Consider the following 18,440-nt stretch of genomic DNA (forward strand, 5'->3'; position numbering starts at 1 on the left):
CGCTCTCCCCGCCTGCACACGATCAGCAGCCTAACCCGACTGACGCTGGCGCCTTGGCCGTCTCGCATCAACCTCGCAATACCGCGCGACGGGCACCGACACCAACAGCGTGATTACCGCCTGTTTCGGAAGTAGGGCTCGAGAAACGTACTTTTTTCAGGTCTTTACGCGACGCCACAGCATGAACCGTCCTGGTCAGTCTCCCCCAGATGCTCTTTGAGCCACCACCACGTTTGCGACTCGAAATCGCATGCATACGTACCATAATTGCACTGGAGTCACCTCAACTGCAGCCATTGCCCCAAATCAGTCGAACCAGTGCTACAAGCTCTTGTAACAGCGAAATACGATGTTTTGGCGCTCACATTTACCCTTCCTTATGTGGCCTCGTCCCTGCTCAGACGCTCTCGAAAGAGCACACTGCTAACAGCTTCCCAACCAACAGAACCAGGGCAAGCACTACGTAACACACCTTCCAATATGTTTCAAGTCAGACAGAACGAGAACCGCGCCCCGCTCGGCACAAACAGACTCCAGAACGGCAAGCTGGGTGAGGAGCCTCCGACCAGACAAGCAAACGCACGTCACTAATTTGGGTGCGACAAGGCGGTGGACAAGCTCAGTGGGGCTCAGGAGCTTTTACTGGGCCAACAGGTGGTGCGCCAGGTCTACCTGCAGCGCAAACACGAACAAACGGCGGACCTGCATCAAGCTTTGCGCAAGCAATGGGCAACTCGCAGCCTCATACTCCGCTCAACCTTGAGTAAGTCATACACACCGATGGGCAGACGTGGGGGAGGAGAGCACACCAGCGGCAGCGCACGCAGCAGCGCAAGCAGCAGCAGTGCTCCGAATGTCTCCAGGGTCGCGAAGAAACCATGCTAAACATTTGCGATTGCAGAGAGTTTCCTTCGCTGTCTGGTGCTCCCCAGGCACAGCAGAACACCACCGCTCAGCAGATGTGGGCAAACCCTACCCTCCGCACAACCCCGCACACGACCATTCAGCGACCGCAAGGGCAGACACCACAACCGGGACAGTCAGGACAAGCGCCCAACCAACAGCTGCCGAATCAAAATGAAGATTCTCCCCAAGGCCAGTTTGGCGGTGCTGGCGACGACTACCGGTTCGGTGGGCAAGGAGGAGTAGGGCAGCTCTCTGGCAGTGCTCAACCACAGACAGGCAATATCGAAGAATTTCCACCATTGGGGAACAATGCCGCAGGAGAAATTGGGCCGGATCGACGGGCAGGATTGATTCAGAATGCAGCAGCGTTCGGGACAACTCCAGGCACGAGCGCTTTCCCGGGGTTAGGGCAGACACGGAACGGTCTATCCAGTCCGACAGAGAGTCAGGGCAACCGATCGTCAAATGCTACAGTGGGCGGAGGTCTTGCAAGCGCAACATCTCGGACACCGTTTGACGGAATGCGGGCAACGCAAAGCCAGCAAGAGGTGTGTACACCTGTCCACGTGGGAGTAATGTTCGGGCTAACGATGGATAGGGCGGCCAACGGACAGGACAAGCGCCAGGGAATCTTTCTTTCCTCGGCTCTGGTATTCGAAGCGGCGGCGATGCCACACCTGTAGGGCAACGGTCTCAGCAAAGCCATTTTGACTCAGGTTTTGCCGGAGATGGCATTGACTCGCCAAACGCACAAACGCCGCTGCACAAGAAACTCGCGGAGATGACGGATCAAGAACGCTACGGCTTACCAGGATTGCTTTCCATGATACCACTCGAGAGTCCCGATTACTCCTCGTTGGCGATGGGGCAAGATTTGACGGTCCTTGGCTTGGATCTTAGTCGACCGGAGTAAGTGTACAGATCATTTCCAAAGAGCATAGCTAACAAATACAGTAACTCGCCACTACATCCGACATTCGGCTCCCCCTTTGTTGAATCTAACGTCAAACCCGTGATACCGCCAGATTTCACCCTTCCCGCAGCGTATACGGTCACGAACGTCCCGCCACTACACTCAAAGATGACCAGCTTTTCCGCCGAGACATTACTCGCTATCTTCTACCAACATCCACGAGATATACTGCAAGAGATCGCTGCGGCCGAGCTCTACAATAGGGATTGGAGATGGCATATCAAGCTGCAGCAGTGGATGATGAAGGATCCTGATCTACCGGCTCCGATCCGCCTGTCGCCAAAGGAGGAGCGCGGTTGGTATCTGTTCTTCGACGTCACCAATTGGAGAAGGGAGAGGGTATGTATACTGATGAGAGTGCGCGAGAATAAGGGCTAACATTTGAACAGAGGGAGTTTGAGCTCAACTACGATCACCTCGATCAGCGACACGGCAGCCCTGGCATGACAGGTACGATGTAGTAGGTTTGCCTGCCGAGGGGCAACTGTGCACCTTACTCGATGCCTGTCGTCGCAGTGTTGGTAGCCAGGCGCGCACAGGGTTATGGTTGACACTCAATGCAATACTTCACGTAGGCTTTCGTCCTGCGTAAAGCCTACCTTTATTTTCACTGTATGCGCACGTGCTCACTGTACTAACAGGTCACAACAGCTAGCCCACGTTTTCCAATCATGGACTCAGAATAGTTGCTCAACGTATGTAAGCGCTTTCTTACGAGTTGGCCACTACTGAATCAAGCTTCATAGGTAGCGTTGCAGGTGTTCTTCCACTGCGTCTTTACTCTGCCCTTGTCCGTGTGTCGTTTTAACCTTGTTTACATGGTTCAATCAGTTGCACCGCGTTGCTATCCAGCTGTTCACTACCTACGATCTAACCACTCGTCTGCCTTGTCATGACATCTACTTCATACTCAAAGTCATGTACCAGCATCTCTCGTGGTGCGGAACAATCGAGATTTGGTAGCTGTCCATGCTAGGTCTCTGCCACAACGCCTGGAGGTCTTCAGTAGAAGATATGCAATTGCCAACTATGTACTTGGAATATAGTAGTCTCTTACTTACCAGTTGAGTAGGAATTTTTTACAAAGCTTAGTTGACTAACATTTAAGATTTAGGGTATTCTGTGGCTTACTGTTCTAGCAACATAAAAGCAGCATCTCCGGATATCCTACAAATTTCCAAACAGCTGTTCTGGCTAGCATGCACATCACTGCGCAATAGCGCGTGAGAGAAGTTTCAAAAAGTGGTTTGCCACGAAGTACGTCACTGATGCGCAAAACACTCGTCAGTACTAAAGCTCAACCAAAGTACAACACCAATCACACAACGCGACTACAACGAGAAATCTGAGGAGCTTCTCTACCGCCAGAATTGGCTCTCGTAATTACGATGAGATCGTGAGTACCAACTCAGACAGAGTGCAGGCCCTCTGAATGGTCTCCTCTCCGCATATCCTGCGGAACCTGAGTACCTGAACCGCGATTTGGATGTGTATTCGCGCACGATGGCCACTTACATAGACCTTCCCCATATTTCCATAGTGTGGACGAAAACGAGCCAACATCTAGGCTACGTTATCGGCGCTCCTAGCACCCAAGTATCTACCCCGAGGCCGCACAATGCTGCGATATTTGTTCTGCACAGCACTGAGCCAGCCAGGTTCATGATGGCGGATGAGGTTGCCCTTGGCCTATCTCAGGTCACGAAAGACAGGCGACGGCAGCTCGTCAGACACAAGACAATCTCTAGCCACAGACCTTCTCCTCCTCTTTCTATCCCTCGACGCCTATCTTCTGTTACACCGAAGCTGGGGCGGAGGCCTTTGTCCACCATCAATGAAGATCGAGCACCCTCATTGAAAAGTGATAGTTCGGACAGCCTCAAACTTATACCAGCCTTACCACACCAGCCGTCCACATGGACTTACTCTTCAGAGCACCTCATATACATTAGCCCAAGTCGTCAACTGCAAGAATTTCAGTCTGTGAGCTATGGTTCGGTAGACGAAGAGAACAAAGTCGACAAAGCCTATTACTGGTCGACGCCGAGGGTGTACAGAACACAGAGCCAATGGACAACACCGTCAGATTACTACGTGCCGAGCGGAACTCCTGAGACCCAAGAGCCAACGACCGTCGAGACGAGTGCAGCATCCGTCCTCGATATCGAAGATCTGCCAGAATCTGCGGAACATCCGGTGCCCATCGACTGTGGCCTGTCAAGAGACGCAATCGCCGATCTGTTCCACAGAGTCGAGGAGTACGAGCGGGAACATTCAGACGACACCCAAGACGCTGGTACGATCTGGGTCCGTGTTAGCGAAGCTGGTCAGGGCTTGACCAAGACGTTGAAGACGATGGGTTCGTTACGTAGGAGGCCAACCTTTGAAGTACGCCTGGAAATGGGCCTAGCTGACAGACCTAAAACGCCTTCTGGTACCGTATCGACTCAACCTCAGGTCAAGATCTACGAGAAGCCAACACGGATGAAGAGGCTGAGCATCACGGTAGGCGATTGCTGGAAGCGGTTCAGGAATCGGTCGGGAGACACGGGCACGGAGTTGCAGGCCAGCCACAACGTTGTCGATGCCCCTGTTATGAACGGATCAATCTTTTCCTTCAGCTTGGACGAAAATCCCACGACACGACCTCAGATCGATAGAAAAGATCCTCTACTGGCTCCAGATTTGGCAAGGAAAAGTGGTGGCACAATTCCCAGGCCAGTAAGGAAGGATAGTAAGCGCTCTGTCAGCGAGCAGTTGAGAAGACGTAAGTCGAGCTTGTTTCTGGATGTTGATTGATGGCTCTGCGGTGAGGTGTTTATGGCAGCTCACGTTCCTGCGTATTCTGCACAATTTCTTGTACATCAAATCTGCGACGGGTTGTCCGTCATCTGTCAGCAGTAAGTCTCTGTAATATTAGATGGTATACATAATGTGTCGACAAGGCTCTGCTAGAAGCGTCTCTTCTAAGCTGTACGGAGTCATTGGCTGCTTGTTCTGGTGATGTGCCTGGACGCAGTCCTGCCATCAATGCTGGTCCACAAAACTTGCTCAAAAAGCAATGACGTATCCACTGCGCTCCACATTAGCACACCCCATATCAACCTGACTACAAGCCAGACCTTACCCGCACATTCATTGCTCACGCATCATCAACACTCGACAAACAAACAAACTACGACACGAAACAACGCCCATCGGCGCGGATCCCGAGCTCGGATTTCTCTTCCCGACACCTCGCGTCGAGCTCACAAACCCCTCCGGCATACCTAAAGTAGCAATCCCCGCACCGTGGCGTTCCCCTCTTCCCCAGTCAGCTGCATTCACCCGCCCATCAGCCCCGGATAATAAAACCAACTGCCAGCTGCGCCCGCAATAATGCCCCCCAAACGTGCCCTGTTCTCTCTAAACGTCGACTCGGAAGCCGACCACATCTACCAGCGTGTCAACGACCATTCGAAGCCAGGAAAGGAAAAGACTAAGGTCCTTGAATGCTCGGGACCGACTGTAGGACACACGGATTTGCAATTCGTCACCAAGCCGTTTGAAAAGCTGGTTAACCGGACGGTTGAGGGCGTCGAAGAAGGAAGCGGAAAAAAGGTCCACAGCGCAGAAGGCGAACTCACATATTCGAGCCAACGCAGCTCCAGCGGTTCCGGCACGAAGACAGTCAAAGACTCGACTCGCAGCAAGCGCCGCATCGAGCAGCAGTACGACACATCGGACCTCTAACCCCAAACCCCTTGGCGTAAGAACAACATGTCTGCCTCTTCACCCCTCCGCATAGCCATCGGCTGCGACAGCGCGGGCGTCGGCTACAAAAACGCCATCCTCAAGGACCTACGCGCCGACTCCCGCGTAGGCGACATCACCGATGTCGGCGTGCCTGAGACGACCGACGACACAGCGTACCCGCACGTCGCCGTCGACGCGGCCAAGCTGGTCGCAGAGGGCAAAGCCGACCGCGCAGTCCTCATCTGCGGCACCGGACTGGGCGTCGCCATCTCCGCGAACAAAGTCCCCGGCATCCGCGCCGTCACCGCACACGACTCGTTCAGCGTCGAGAGAGCCATCTTGTCAAACGACGCCCAGGTGCTGTGTATGGGCGAGCGCGTTATTGGACTCGAGTTGGCGAGACGGCTGGTCAAGGAGTGGTTGGGGTACACGTTCGACAAGAGCAGTGCGAGTGCGGCCAAGGTTGACGCTATTACAGAGCACGAGAAGAAGAATTTTGCAGGGCTGAGTAAGGTTGATAGCGGGGCGAGCTGCTGAGTATGGAAGGGCGAATTTGGGGCATGGCAATGCAAGATGATGAAAGTTGGATGTCGCATGTACTGAGAAAACACAGCACATTCACCCGCTTGTTCTGAAAAAAAAAAAAAAAAAAAAAAAAAAAAAAAAGAGTCCTTGGCTTTTATGCTGCATGGAAGTTCGTGTTCTTGCTTCTGCTGACTGCCGTTGTTGTTGTTGTTAATGTATACGGTTCACCTCAGTGAGCCATCACGTTCGTGAGGAAGCATGTCAGAGAGATACCTCGCACCCAACAGACAAACAGAAAAACAAACAAGCAAACAAACAAACCCATCACATGCCATCACCACAGACCAAACCCAGCAAAAAAGCACCTCACAAGCTGCACAATGAAACATGCTCAATTGATACACCAACGCTACCCTAAAATATGCCAAAAGAATCGAAATCCGCATCATCAAGACGCTCCTCCGCCCTACCAGGGACACACCCATGCTCCGCATCCCCTCGACTCTCAAACCGAGAGCGAGAGGAGGATAAGGACGTCTCAGTTCCCATCCTTGCCGCCAGTCAGGAGATCGCTGACCCAGTCCAGCCACGCATTTCCGTTCTGCGGCTCCTGGCTGTCCTCCTGGCTGGGCGCGTCGGGGGCACTGGTCGGACGTGCACCGCGCGTCAGGGTCTCGAGTGTGGTCGGCAGGCCGGGATAGCCTGTGCCAGCCGGTGCGGTAGGGAAGGGTGCGTTGGTTGGGAATGGGGCTCCGCCTGTAGGGAAGGGGAATGAGGCGGTGGGTCCGCCGGCGGGTGGGGTGGGGTAGTCTGTGGGTGGGCCGGGGAGGTCGGTTGGTGGGCCGGGGAGGTCGGTTGGTGCGTCTGTGGGGAGAGAAGGGGGTTCTGTGCCGGATGGCAGACCGGGGAGATCGGTGGGTAGGCCGGTGGGAGTGGCGCTGGGGTCGAATAGGCTGAAAGATGGGAGCGGGGAACCTCCCAGCTGTCTGTACTTCAACTCGCTCTTCTTGATGGCGGCGGCGACGGTGGGCGCGAGGTGGTAGTCGATGTGCAGTGCCTCGGCATGAGGCTTCACGTGGCGGTCAGAGCCTGGGTAGGGGAAAGGAGAGGCGCCAGCGCTGCCGGTGGGGAACGGAGCGCCGCTTGCTGTAGGGAAAGGGATTCCGGAACCAGTGCCAATGGCTGGGAAGTTGGGAAGGTCAGAGGGGTTCGAGGCATAGCTGTTGTCGGAGCCACCAAACATGGCGTCAATGAAGCTGCCGAAAGATGGTACTGGAATGTGTTAGGTGGTTGATGGAAAGCGAGTGCAGCGAAAGAAGGACATACCTGCCACGGCGGAACCGGCGAGCGAGAGGATAAGTGCAGACTTCATGTCGAACTTTTGGCTGGAGGACTCGTTGATGAGATGGTATGGAGATGTGCGAATGAGGGGACTGAGAGTTGAAAGAAGACTGGCACAGCCAAAGAATGTAATGTTAGAATGACAAGAAATCGGCTTGCAAAGCGGAGCGAAAGACGGCAACACAGAATCAATGAAGATCGGTTGATGAGTTGGAACCGTCCAAGACGGACCTCGATATATACCTTGAGGTCGACATTGCCAAACAAGATCAAGGCCCCGTTCATCTGCCAGACCCACAAGACGCGCTGTCACCCGCAATTCCACACAAGCCAGTGCTTTGACAATGCCAATGCTTGGGAGTTCTGAACGACCTCGTTCCGAGTAGCGCTGGGGTTTGACCGTAGGTCCTATACTTGGGAACGAATGCACTGAGTAAACAAAGCGTCCAGACCTGCTCAGTCAGTCATTTTGACACACGGAGCCTTACGGTTAAAGCATGGATCGGACAGCATCATGCCGATCTCAATTGCTGTTTCGAGACCTGACCAGTCAGCCGCAAGGGCGAACATGTGCTTTTTGAGCACTCCCAAGCCATGTTGCGTATCGTTCGGGTTGTGGTGTTTGACGGATACAGGTTGATCCACAGATATACTGCCGAACGCACATCGTCACTTTCGCTCAAACGGTTAGTAGCCCCAACAAGCTGGAAGATGCTGATCGCAGTAACGGATTAGAGTGAAGGGGCTCTGCGGGTGCGGGTCCTCCGTTTCAGGGGTACGCGTCATGCCTGTCAAGCTGGGCCTCGTGGCCTCTGATTGGTCACACATCGTCGTGGTGGTACGCAAAATGTCACAAGTATACCACCGGGACACACAATCTCATGTTCTCCGAAGTTCATTCAAGCCATCGGTGTTATGTGACGTACAACTGAGAAGATCCTTCAAAACTGACAGGCGTTGGTCCCACAGAAAGGTTAGTTCCGGGGAAACAGAAGATTAACTCGGTATTGGGAAACGTTGAAACAATCGAACGCTTGTTTTACGAATCGCAGAACTTGTCCAGTCGGTCGACGATAGAAGATTACAAGAACACAACGACGGACGACTTCACATCCAGCCGAGTCTTTTCGCTCCAAAACTCCAACCACTGAGAAGAGCAGTTGCGCCGGTGAAGACGATGAGCGCACCGTAACCGCTGCCGTATGCGAAGCCAGCTTTAAAAGTCCCCGCATGGAGCAGAGCTTCCGAGAGAGGACCAGAGGCCAAGTTACCCACACCCTTGCCAGCAGACAAGAACGCAAAGATCATACCCGAATCAGCGCTAGCGCGCTTTTCTTTCGTATCGCGGATAATGGCACTCCAGGTGCTCGCCTGACAGCCACCGAACGCACCGTAGACAATACTGAAGATATAGAGTGGGGCCAGCGATGTAGATAGGCCCCAAAGAAGAAAAACGCCAGTGGCCGAGCCTATCGCCGTGATGAACAAGCAGTTGACGATGCTGTACTTGTCGACCGCCACACCCATAGCCAGTGATCCTACAAAGGCTGCAGCATTCAGAAGAATGATAGTCACCGTGCTCTCGATTGTGTTGGCACCGAGTGATCGGGCGAAGGTGGGCAGGTAGATTGCTGGCAGGAAATAGCCAAGGCTCTGGAAGATGTTTCCTGATTGCAGGATCAAGAACTTCGAGCATGTCCAGAATGACATGTCAAACTTGAACGGCAGATTGACTTGAGACTGTGGCAGTCGAGGCTTGAAGAAAAACAATATCGGAAAGTTCAAGGCAATGAAGCTGAGCGCACAGACTCGCAACGTGGTTCGGAAGCCGTAACTGTGGAGGAGCCATTCCAGGACAAGGGGCAGGATAGCACCAGACAGACCCAAGCCTGCCATGGTCACGCCGTAGGCGAATACTCGTCTTCGTACCCACCATTCTTCGATATAGAAGAGGATAGGCGTCCAAGCTAGGCCGCCGCCGATGGCGTACATGATTCCTTGGGTGAGGATGAGATGGTAAACGCTTGTGGATAGCGATCCCAGACCAAGTGCTAGGCACATAACAACCAGACCAACTGGAGTTGCCCAAGGACGAAGTCGCGGATAGCACTTCAAGACCGCGAACCAAAATGTAATATCCATATACATGATACCCTAGGATAACGTTAGCCAACAGGAATGGCGCCTGGTTTGATTCGGTAGGTTATCACCGTTGCGCAAGCGCCCACAATAGCAAGATTGCTGGATCCAGCGAAGTCGTTGCTGCTATAGTACTCCTGGAAGACACCGTAGGTTGACGGGAAGCCTGTTTCTATTAGCAATGTGGGTGTGCAAGAAAACAATCTACGCACCCCATATAAGAGCCTCCAGCATAAAGCAAGAGAAGAGAAACAACCACGCATCTTTACCGCCGTCCGTGGGTGGTAGAGAGTGACCCTCTTCGCTTTCAGGCGGCATGCCGGCGCCGGTGGGAAGCAGCTCTACATCTGTCAGAGTCCCTGTAGAAGAGTTCTGTGTTTGCGGGGTCAACTCGATCTCTGTGCTGTTGTGAGACGCCATAGCGCTTTCGGTTCTAATCTCAGTATATCTTTGACAGTTAGTAGCGGGCTTGCAGTATATAAATCGATCAAAAGTGGTCCAAACAGCCGCTAGTCGTCGAAGGGCGTGTGAAAGCGCCTCAGATGACGCATGCGAACGTTGCCGTGGCTTGACCAGAGCATTGATTCATATGGTAGTCCGATATCGCAACGGCATTGCAATTGTTGCGCTGCCTGCTTGGGCATCATGGCAGAGATAGAGGTGATCATGATGTTGCACAATGTCCATGCATGCAGGTTGGAGAGGAAATGCAAGTCTAAGTCTGGGGAAGCTCTGCAGGGGGTGCGGCTGCTCTTAGCGAGGCGTGATCTCGAGTGATGGACGCGACTGATGGGTACAAGTGTTTACTAACAGTCGCATCGCCTGCACTTATTCACCAACATGTTACGCCGCCAATAAATCTCGTATTTGATATTCGACCGTAAACATGGACGACTCGCCACGTTCTGCAAAGAGACGAAAGCTCGATATCCTAAAGAGCGACGGAATCAGCACGCCTGCATCGCGCTCCGCACAGAAGACGCCGGCACGGCTTTCTCGATCAGCAGCAAAGAAAAAAGGAGCGGCCCTTCCAGACGTGTGGCAGGACACAGCACGGCGGCGCAAGCCTCAGCACGAGAGCAATGGTGTTTCAGCAAAACACGCTGTCGTGGAGGAGGATGATATCTTCGACGACATTGAAGGAGCGCTCGGCGTAGAGAGACCGACTACACAGAAGAAGCGGCAGACAAAGGCAATCCAGAGAGAGGATACAGCGACTGCAGACGAACTCCAGCAGCCCTCGACGACACCGAAACGTGGGCGACTACGATCCACCAAGAACGCCCAAAGCGCGAGCCGAAGCGCATTCAAAGACTCGATCAGCAGCTACAAACACGAGAAAGGCGACGACACGGATACTCAGGATGAGCTTGCTGAGGCTGCGACGCCTTCGAAACATACAAAGACGCCTCGTTCAGCCGCACGCAAGACACCAACGGCAAGATCAACAGGGCGGAAGAAGAAGGAGCCAAGTCCTGAAGAGGGGGCTGATGACGATGATGTGGAGGAAGCTTTTGTTGTCACGCCGTCTGAATCCATCAAACGAAGCAAAACAGCTCGGACTCGAGCAGAGATACCAGACACCGAGAACGAAGTAGCGAAACGTCCACCACCGAGCACCACCAAGAAGGCTGCAGAGCGACGCCGACGAAATCGTGCCGACCATACCAACAATAGAGAAGACGAGAGCTCGCCTGTTCTGGAGCCTGTCCAAGACGACGATGACTTGGAGGTGGACGGCAACAGCATAATGGATAGTATGCTTGACCCGACCGAGCCGAGTCCCTTCAACAAGCCTCCGTCAGCCCAAAAGATACTGCCAGCGCCCGCCATCATATATGGTGACCTTCCAGCGGGCCGCGCGTTGGACCTGCTGAAGAGTATCGTCATGGAGCGCATTACTGGGAAACGTGCCTCGCCCCTGGTTGGCCTGGATGAAGAGTACAAGTCTGTCCACCAGCTTGTCGAGCACACCGTGACAGCAGGAGAGGGCAACTCACTGCTCCTGATCGGAGCGCGAGGCAGTGGCAAGACAGCCCTCGTAAACAAAGTCCTGTCAGAAGTATCCAAGGACAACGCCGAGGACTATCACGTCATACGACTGAACGGGTTCATTCATACAGACGACAAGATTGCGCTGCGTGAAATCTGGCGACAGTTGGGCAAAGAGATGGACGTTGAGGAAGATGGCAGCGGTCCTGGCAAGAACTACGCCGACACCCTACAGACGCTTCTCGCATTGCTGTCCCACCCGTCCGAGCAAACAGGAGAGCACACAGAACATGTAGCTAAGGCTGTCATCTTTATCATGGATGAATTCGACTTGTTTGCTCAGCACCCACGTCAGACTCTCTTGTACAATCTGTTCGATATTGCGCAGTCACGCAAAGCGCCTATCGCCGTGCTAGGCCTGACAACGCGGATCGACGTGACGAATAGCCTGGAGAAGCGGGTCAAGAGTCGATTCAGCCATCGCTATGTCCATGTCAGTCTTGCGAAGAGCTTCACGGCCTATCAGGAAATCTGCAAGGCGTGTCTGACTGTTCAGCCCGACCAACTGAGCGTTGAGGAGCGAGGCATTCTATCTGGCGGCGTAAAGACCACGCCAGCAAAGAGAACGAAGAAGGACGGCCCAGCCGACGTTCTCGGCGAGTGGAACGCCCATATGGAAGTAGGTGTCGCTCTCCCAGCTGCTCAGAGACACACTAACAACCACGCCACCACAGAAGCTCTTCGCAACCCCATCCTTCCTAACGACACACCTCGCGCCGACCTTCCACCTGAGCAAATCCGTGCCCTCGGCACTAACCACCTTCCTGCTCCCCACCGCCAGCCTGGCGCCCAACCACCCCTTCACACCCTCCGGCAGCCTGACCCCCACAGACTCCAAACTCACCTTGCTCCCCTCGCTCAGCACACTAGCTCTCTCCCTCCTCATCGCAGCCGCCAGACTCGACATCATCCACGACAGCGACACGTGCAACTTCAACATGGCGTACGACGAGTACGTGACGCTGGCGAGCAAGGCGCGGATCCAGTCTGCAGCAGGCGGGCTGAGCGCAAGCGGCAGCGTGAGCAAAGTGTGGGGCAAGGACGTGGCGCGCAGGGAGTGGGAGGCGCTCGTCGCGCTCGGCTTCATTGTGCCGGTTGTCGCGGGCCAGAGTGCCGGGTTCGGCATGTGCAGGTGCGATGTTGCGCTTGAGGAGATTGGGGGGGTGCTGGAAGGGGAGAAGGGCGTGGATCGGGGGCTGGAGAGGTGGTGCAGGGCTATTTAGATGGGGCCGTTTTGGTTGTGCAAGGCGATGGGGGACGCGTCGTTGGGCTGCTTTGCTGTGGAAATCACGGACGGAACTCATGTGCGACTTCTGTCGGTTGCTTTGGCTATCCCTCCAGGTCAGGTGAAGTCACTGGCGACATCGATAGCGCAAGAATAGCAAGGCCATGATAGCAAAATACTGGGGACTCAAGACTCTTCGTTGGTACAAGATCTCGTACTATATACAACGCTACCTCTGCACACTTTTCTTCTACGGCTTCTGCGTGGTGCCCGTGTGGGTTCCTCGCTCGGCGTACGACCACTGGCCCTCGGGGATGGGCTCCTCGAGCGGTTCCCAGCTGTTCCTGCGCGTTAGCCATGCACCAATACAGAAACAAAAATGTGTGGGCTTACACGCGGCTTTTGATCATCTCGTCGACGAGTTTGTGCTCTGCTTCGGCGACCTGGATGACCTCCTCGATCAGACCGGCGCCGATCTTGCTCTCTAGGTCGGAGATGCTGTGCAGGGTGGTTAGCAGGGCGGTGGCCTCTGGCAGATAGCAGGCTCTACGTACGCCTCGATGGTGTACTGCGGCTCCGAGGCGAACTCGGTGGGCGAGAAGGTGCGCTCGGGCTTGTAGTCCTTGTCGCCCTTCATGGCCTTGACGTCCTTTCTGCGCTCCCTCTGGGTGCGGATGCCCTCGGGGAAGGAGGGGGCGACCTCGCCGTCCCACTCGGCCTTGCGGTTCTGGCCGTAGTCGACGTTCTGCACCCGGGGCAGGACGACGGTGGTGCCGCCCCCGCTGCGGATGGTCTCGAAGTGCTCTGGGTCCTCTGCGATCTGCGAGAGGATCTTCTCCTGCCAGGCGTCCCAGCCCTTGGGCTTCGAGGCCTCGACGACGGCCAGGCGGTGGCGGGTGAGGGCCTCGGTGGACTGGCGGTAGACGGACGACTCGGGGATCTGCTGCAGCTTGGTGAGGGTGCCGTTGTAGTGGTGCAGCAGCGTCGAGCGCGGCGAGGGGTGTGTCGCGAGGCCCGTCAGGCCGGTCGGGGCGCCGGCCTCGAGGAATTGGCCGGGCTTGACGGCGGCGAAGAGTCTGGAAGCGGCCCTCATGGTTGCGGGCGTGGTCGACGGCGATGCGTGGCGCAATGGGGGGGCGACGAGGTGAGGCTGGCCGTCATGGAAGTTGCGCGCCGCTCCACAGTCTTGGCGGCACCGCGGGAGCTCGACAGGGATGATGCCGCGCCACGCTGCTCTCCGGCACCTACGCACCTGCATCCCTCCGCCACGCCTCACTCTCATGCTCCCATTCTCTCCTTCTCTGTTGCACTAGGGGCCGCCTGTCTGCGGTCGACGTTTTTCTTTTTCTTTTTCTCTTTCATCTGCGCGCCTGCCGCCGAGAGAGTACACACGTACACTTACTGCCGCTGCATCTGGGCAGCACGCAGCACGCAGCACGCAGTATACAGTACGCAGTATACGGTACGCAGTATACAGTACGCCGTATACAATACGCAGTATACAGTACACAGTACATATTACACATTACACATTACACATTACACAGCACACAGCACAGCACACAGCACACAGCACAGCACACAGCACAGCACACAGCACAGCACACATCACAGCACACATCACAGCATACAGCACACATCCACAGCACACATCCCTCGCAATGCGCTCCATCTTCTACTCGCTCCTGTCGCTGGCGACACTTGCCTCGACCCTCGCAGTCGACAATGCCGCCGACGCCGACTGGGAGGACAAGGTGCCCGACACCGTCTTCAACGGCCAGACAGTACCTCCCATGCCCGTGCTCGACATCAAGACCCTCGACAAGGACATCAGCCACGGCAACTGGTGCGACACGATGCGGCCGTACAACGACGCCACTTGCTAACACACCCACAGGCTGGTCGAGTTCTTCTCACCCTCGTGTCCGCACTGCAGACAGTTCGCGCCCACGTACCAAACCGCCTACGAGTTCTACTACACCTCCAAGCCCATTGACGCAAAAGGCGAGCCCGAAGGCGACTCGCTCAACTCCTTCAAGCGCTTCTACGACTTCAACTTTGCCAAGGTCGACTGCATAGCCTCCGCCGACCTGTGCGCCGCCCACAACGTCATGAGCTACCCCTCGCTGATCTACTTCCGAGACGGCAAGGAGATGGCAAGGCAACGAGGCTCCAAGGACATGAAGGGGCTCAGCCAGTGGGTCGAAGAGCTGCTCGAGACCATTCGCCCGGGCTCGCGCAAGGAGGGCGGGCCCAAGCTCCCCAAGGCCGGCGACAAGGCTGTCGAGGTCGGTCCAGATACCGAGGAGGTAGTCAAGGAGAAGGAAAAAGAAGAGGTCAAGGATAAGGAGGTTGCCAACTCCAAGCTCGAGAGCCTCAAGAACGAGCCTACTAAAGAGTCCACGCCTACGCCCACGCCTACGCCTACGCCTACGCCCACGCCCACACCTACACCTGCAAAGGCCACACCGGCAAAGGCCGCGTCCACCTTCAACCCGTCTGGCGTCTCCCAGCCGCTCACCGCAGAAAAGTTCCAGTCCGTCATCACCAACACGCTGGACCCCTGGTTCGTCAAGTTCTACGCCCCCTGGTGCCACCACTGTCAGGCCCTCAAGCCCAACTGGGACAACATGGCGCGCCAGATGAAGGGCAAGCTCAACATTGGAGAAGTCAACTGCGACGTCGAGAAGCGGCTGTGCAAGGATGCCAAGGTCAAAGGCTACCCCACCATGCTCTTCTTCCGCGGCGGCGAACGCATCGAGTATGAGGGTCTCCGCGGCCTGGGCGACCTCCTCGATTACGCCAACAAAGCCACTTCAGTCGGTGCTGGCGTTGACGATGTAGATGCCGCAACTTTCAAGGCGCTCGAGGAGAAGGAAGAAGTCATCTTCGTCTACTTCTACGACCACGCCACCACCTCCGAGGACTTTGCAGCTCTCGAGCGCTTGACCCTGAGCCTGGTCGGCAAAGCCAAGATCGTCAAGACCAACGACAAGGCCATGTCAGAGCGCTTCAAGATCTCCACCTGGCCCCGCCTCATGGTCTCCCGCGATGGAAAGCCCACATACTACCCTCCCATCACCCCGAGGGAGATGCGCGACACGCGCCAGGTCCTTACATGGATGAAGTCTGTCTGGCTCCCCCTCGTACCCGAACTCACCACCTCCAACGCCAAAGACATCATGGACGGCAAGATTGTGGTCCTCGGCATCCTCAGCCGCTCCCGCTCTGACGAGTTCATCCTCTCCAAGCGCGAGATGAAGAGCGCTGCGCTGGAGTGGATCGACAAGCAAGACGCGCTCTTCCAGCTCGAGCGCCAGGAACTGCGCGACGCCAAACAGCTGCGCATCGAAGAAGCCGATGACAAAGAAGATGAGCGCGCGCTACGCAACGCAAAGGGGATCCGCATCAACATGGACGAGATCGAGCGGCCGCGCGTGGGATTTGCCTGGGTCGACGGCGTCTTCTGGGAACGCTGGGTCAAGACCACCTTTGGCATTGACGTCAAGGAGGGCGAGCGCGTCGTCATCAACGACGAAGACGTAAGTGCCCGAACCACCCCCTTTTCCAATCCCGCACCCGCGCATACTAACATGCCCCCAGAACCGCCGCTACTGGGACACTACCATCTCGGGCGAACCCATCCGGCCCTCACGCACCAGCATCCTGGAAACCATCAACAAGGTGACTCAGAACCCGCCCAAGATCCCCAGTAAATCCACCACGGGCCGCGTCTCACGCATCTTCCTCGCCGCAAACCACTTCGCCTGGAACCACCCCGTTCTCGCACTCCTCGGCTCCATTGCTCTGGTCCTCTCCGCTCTGCTCGCAGGCAAGAAGATTCGCAGGCGCGCTAATAATGGATACTTCCAGCTCGGCGAGAAGGATGGTTTGCTGGGTGGGATTGGGAGCGGGAACGGCGGCGCCAAGCACGATTAGATGGACGGATGGATAGAAGGATAGAATTCACGGGGATTCCTTTGATTGGCGTTGGGGACTGTGTACCATACGCTTCACCTGCGCGACGAGACGCACCAGGGCGAGCATTCTATCTTTGTTTTGCGCTGGCGTTGTGGTTGGATTTCTTGATACCTTTGGTAAGCAGCTTGGTTGGTTGATTGATTGGTCACGTCATGTTCAAATGGAAGAGACAGTCGCTATCACATGCATATTGTAGTTCTCATGAATTCGTATACAAAACAGGGTATAAAGGATTAACATCTGCAGCGTTCAATCGTAATTCCCCCCCCCCCCCTTCTCACAGCTCACGCAGCTCAACCAGCCAAAGCGAAAATGCGCGCCAGCACCTCATCGTCGCTCGGCCCACTGCCCCGCACCTTGTCGTACGCCGGCGCGAGAATCGCCTTCTCAATCTCCTTGAACTTGCCCTCGCACACAAACACGACGTCGCCGTGCCTCTTGCCGTCCACCATCAGGTACGCTGCGGCCTTGGCGACCACGGCCGTGGGCTGGGCGTCGTAGTCGACGGCTTTCAGCAGGTCGGCTAGGTCGGGCAGGACTTGGGTTGCGGTCCACGAGGGCGCGAGGCTGTTGACGCGGATGGGGAGGGAGGCGGCGGAGAGCAGGACGGAGAGGCCGCGGCCGAAGCCCAGGACGCCGGATTTCGCTGTTGCTGGGTGCTGTGTTAGGTTTTGGTCTCCAAGCATGAGGTCAGGTGGAGACGCTGGGGACGTACCGTAGTCTATCGCGCGCACGGGATGCAGGCTTGTGCTGGAGCCCATGAGCACGATGCTTCCGCCCTCCTTCTGGCTCTTCATGTAGTGCACGGCCAGCGTCGCTGTGTTGATCACACTGTTCAGGTTCACGTCCAAAGTGGCCCTGTTGGGTTCTTGCAGCTCCCCCGCAGCGTCGGTCTCGAGCGCGAGGTAATTGGCACGGGGTCCGATGCCGGCGTTTGCGAAGACAAAGTCGATGCGGCCATGGGCGGCGATTGCGGATTGGAAGAGCGCAGTGAGGGAGCTCCACTGGCTCACGTCGGTTTGGACAAACACAAATGAACCAGCCTTGGGCGGGGGTTGGATGTCCGCGCTGACTACTGTTGCGCCGAGAGATGTAAGAAGTTCAACTGTCGCGAGACCGATGCCTGAAGAACCGCCTGCAATTGGGTGTGTTTAGCTATGTGAGCCGATAAGGGGCTACAGCGGGGCGTACCTGTGATGACAACGACCTTTCCCTCGAACTTGGACCGGGAGAGATCTGAATCTGTAATCTGGAAGTCCGTCATGTTGTGTGATTTTCTGGAGAGTATGGAAGTGGAAGACAAGAACTTGAGGCTCTGAGTTTTGGAACCAGAAGAAGAGGGAACTCCTCCAAAACACAATCAACGACTAAGAATTGTATGGTAGGTGGACCCCGAGCTACTGCTTCCACCACGACAGCAACACGCTACCTTTGCGTGAGTGGTGACATGCGCACATGTTACCAGAAGCAGCGGCTCAGAAGCCGATATTAGAAGCGCATGCAGGGTCCAGGTTCAGAGCTCAAAGGCCGTCGGTCGTGATATTGCCAACCGTTTGAGGATCC

General features: G+C 55.7%; 10 protein-coding genes across 10 annotated transcripts, besides 6 other annotated features; 6 read left to right on the forward strand and 4 right to left on the reverse strand.

Annotated features, from left to right (window-relative positions):
- Window positions 1-480: 480 nt before the first annotated feature.
- On the forward strand, window positions 481-2,340 carry EKO05_0011000 (uncharacterized protein; the record flags this gene model as incomplete). The annotated part of the gene is made up of 6 exons (XM_038943715.2): window positions 481-550; window positions 607-763; window positions 902-1,454; window positions 1,505-1,815; window positions 1,861-2,218; window positions 2,269-2,340. The coding sequence occupies 6 exons, from the start codon at window positions 481-483 to the stop codon at window positions 2,338-2,340; spliced, it is 1,521 nt and encodes a 506-aa protein (XP_038793259.2).
- Window positions 803-845: a tandem repeat.
- Window positions 2,341-3,382: 1,042 nt separating the features above from the next.
- On the forward strand, window positions 3,383-4,678 carry EKO05_0011001 (uncharacterized protein; the record flags this gene model as incomplete). Its single annotated transcript, XM_059637889.1, has 1 exon — window positions 3,383-4,678. The coding sequence occupies one exon, from the start codon at window positions 3,383-3,385 to the stop codon at window positions 4,676-4,678; it is 1,296 nt and encodes a 431-aa protein (XP_059493872.1).
- Window positions 4,679-5,257: 579 nt separating this feature from the next.
- Window positions 5,258-5,611, forward strand: EKO05_0011002 (Ribose-5-phosphate isomerase; the record flags this gene model as incomplete). Its single annotated transcript, XM_038947378.1, has 1 exon — window positions 5,258-5,611. The coding sequence occupies one exon, from the start codon at window positions 5,258-5,260 to the stop codon at window positions 5,609-5,611; it is 354 nt and encodes a 117-aa protein (XP_038793260.1).
- A 27-nt stretch (window positions 5,612-5,638) lies between these two features.
- EKO05_0011003 (Ribose-5-phosphate isomerase) lies at window positions 5,639-6,151 on the forward strand (the record flags this gene model as incomplete). The annotated part of the gene is made up of 1 exon (XM_038947379.1): window positions 5,639-6,151. The coding sequence occupies one exon, from the start codon at window positions 5,639-5,641 to the stop codon at window positions 6,149-6,151; it is 513 nt and encodes a 170-aa protein (XP_038793261.1).
- A 97-nt stretch (window positions 6,152-6,248) lies between these two features.
- Window positions 6,249-6,280: a tandem repeat.
- Window positions 6,281-6,421: 141 nt separating this feature from the next.
- Window positions 6,422-6,460: a tandem repeat.
- Window positions 6,461-6,677: 217 nt separating this feature from the next.
- On the reverse strand, window positions 6,678-7,511 carry EKO05_0011004 (uncharacterized protein; the record flags this gene model as incomplete). The annotated part of the gene is made up of 2 exons (XM_038943791.1): window positions 6,678-7,411; window positions 7,466-7,511. 2 exons carry the CDS (start codon window positions 7,509-7,511, stop codon window positions 6,678-6,680), a joined length of 780 nt encoding a protein of 259 aa, XP_038793262.1.
- Window positions 6,918-7,010: a tandem repeat.
- A 1,076-nt stretch (window positions 7,512-8,587) lies between the features above and the next one.
- On the reverse strand, window positions 8,588-10,039 carry EKO05_0011005 (uncharacterized protein; the record flags this gene model as incomplete). Its single annotated transcript, XM_059637890.1, has 3 exons — window positions 8,588-9,634; window positions 9,691-9,785; window positions 9,832-10,039. The coding sequence occupies 3 exons, from the start codon at window positions 10,037-10,039 to the stop codon at window positions 8,588-8,590; spliced, it is 1,350 nt and encodes a 449-aa protein (XP_059493873.1).
- A 466-nt stretch (window positions 10,040-10,505) lies between these two features.
- Window positions 10,506-12,894, forward strand: EKO05_0011006 (origin recognition complex subunit 4; the record flags this gene model as incomplete). The annotated part of the gene is made up of 2 exons (XM_038943954.1): window positions 10,506-12,290; window positions 12,346-12,894. 2 exons carry the CDS (start codon window positions 10,506-10,508, stop codon window positions 12,892-12,894), a joined length of 2,334 nt encoding a protein of 777 aa, XP_038793264.1.
- Window positions 12,895-13,146: 252 nt separating this feature from the next.
- EKO05_0011007 (uncharacterized protein) lies at window positions 13,147-13,989 on the reverse strand (the record flags this gene model as incomplete). Its single annotated transcript, XM_038943735.1, has 3 exons — window positions 13,147-13,234; window positions 13,290-13,394; window positions 13,451-13,989. The coding sequence occupies 3 exons, from the start codon at window positions 13,987-13,989 to the stop codon at window positions 13,147-13,149; spliced, it is 732 nt and encodes a 243-aa protein (XP_038793265.1).
- A 325-nt stretch (window positions 13,990-14,314) lies between these two features.
- Window positions 14,315-14,548: a tandem repeat.
- Window positions 14,549-14,557: 9 nt separating this feature from the next.
- Window positions 14,558-16,835, forward strand: EKO05_0011008 (Protein disulfide-isomerase; the record flags this gene model as incomplete). The annotated part of the gene is made up of 3 exons (XM_038943758.2): window positions 14,558-14,742; window positions 14,794-16,438; window positions 16,500-16,835. 3 exons carry the CDS (start codon window positions 14,558-14,560, stop codon window positions 16,833-16,835), a joined length of 2,166 nt encoding a protein of 721 aa, XP_038793266.2.
- Window positions 15,299-15,352: a tandem repeat.
- Window positions 16,836-17,170: 335 nt separating the features above from the next.
- On the reverse strand, window positions 17,171-18,141 carry EKO05_0011009 (uncharacterized protein; the record flags this gene model as incomplete). The annotated part of the gene is made up of 2 exons (XM_059637891.1): window positions 17,171-18,012; window positions 18,069-18,141. The coding sequence occupies 2 exons, from the start codon at window positions 18,139-18,141 to the stop codon at window positions 17,171-17,173; spliced, it is 915 nt and encodes a 304-aa protein (XP_059493874.1).
- Window positions 18,142-18,440: the final 299 nt, after the last annotated feature.

Source organism: Ascochyta rabiei, chromosome 21, assembly GCF_004011695.2.
Source record: "Ascochyta rabiei chromosome 21, complete sequence".
Taxonomy (NCBI): Eukaryota; Fungi; Ascomycota; class Dothideomycetes; order Pleosporales; family Didymellaceae; genus Ascochyta; species Ascochyta rabiei.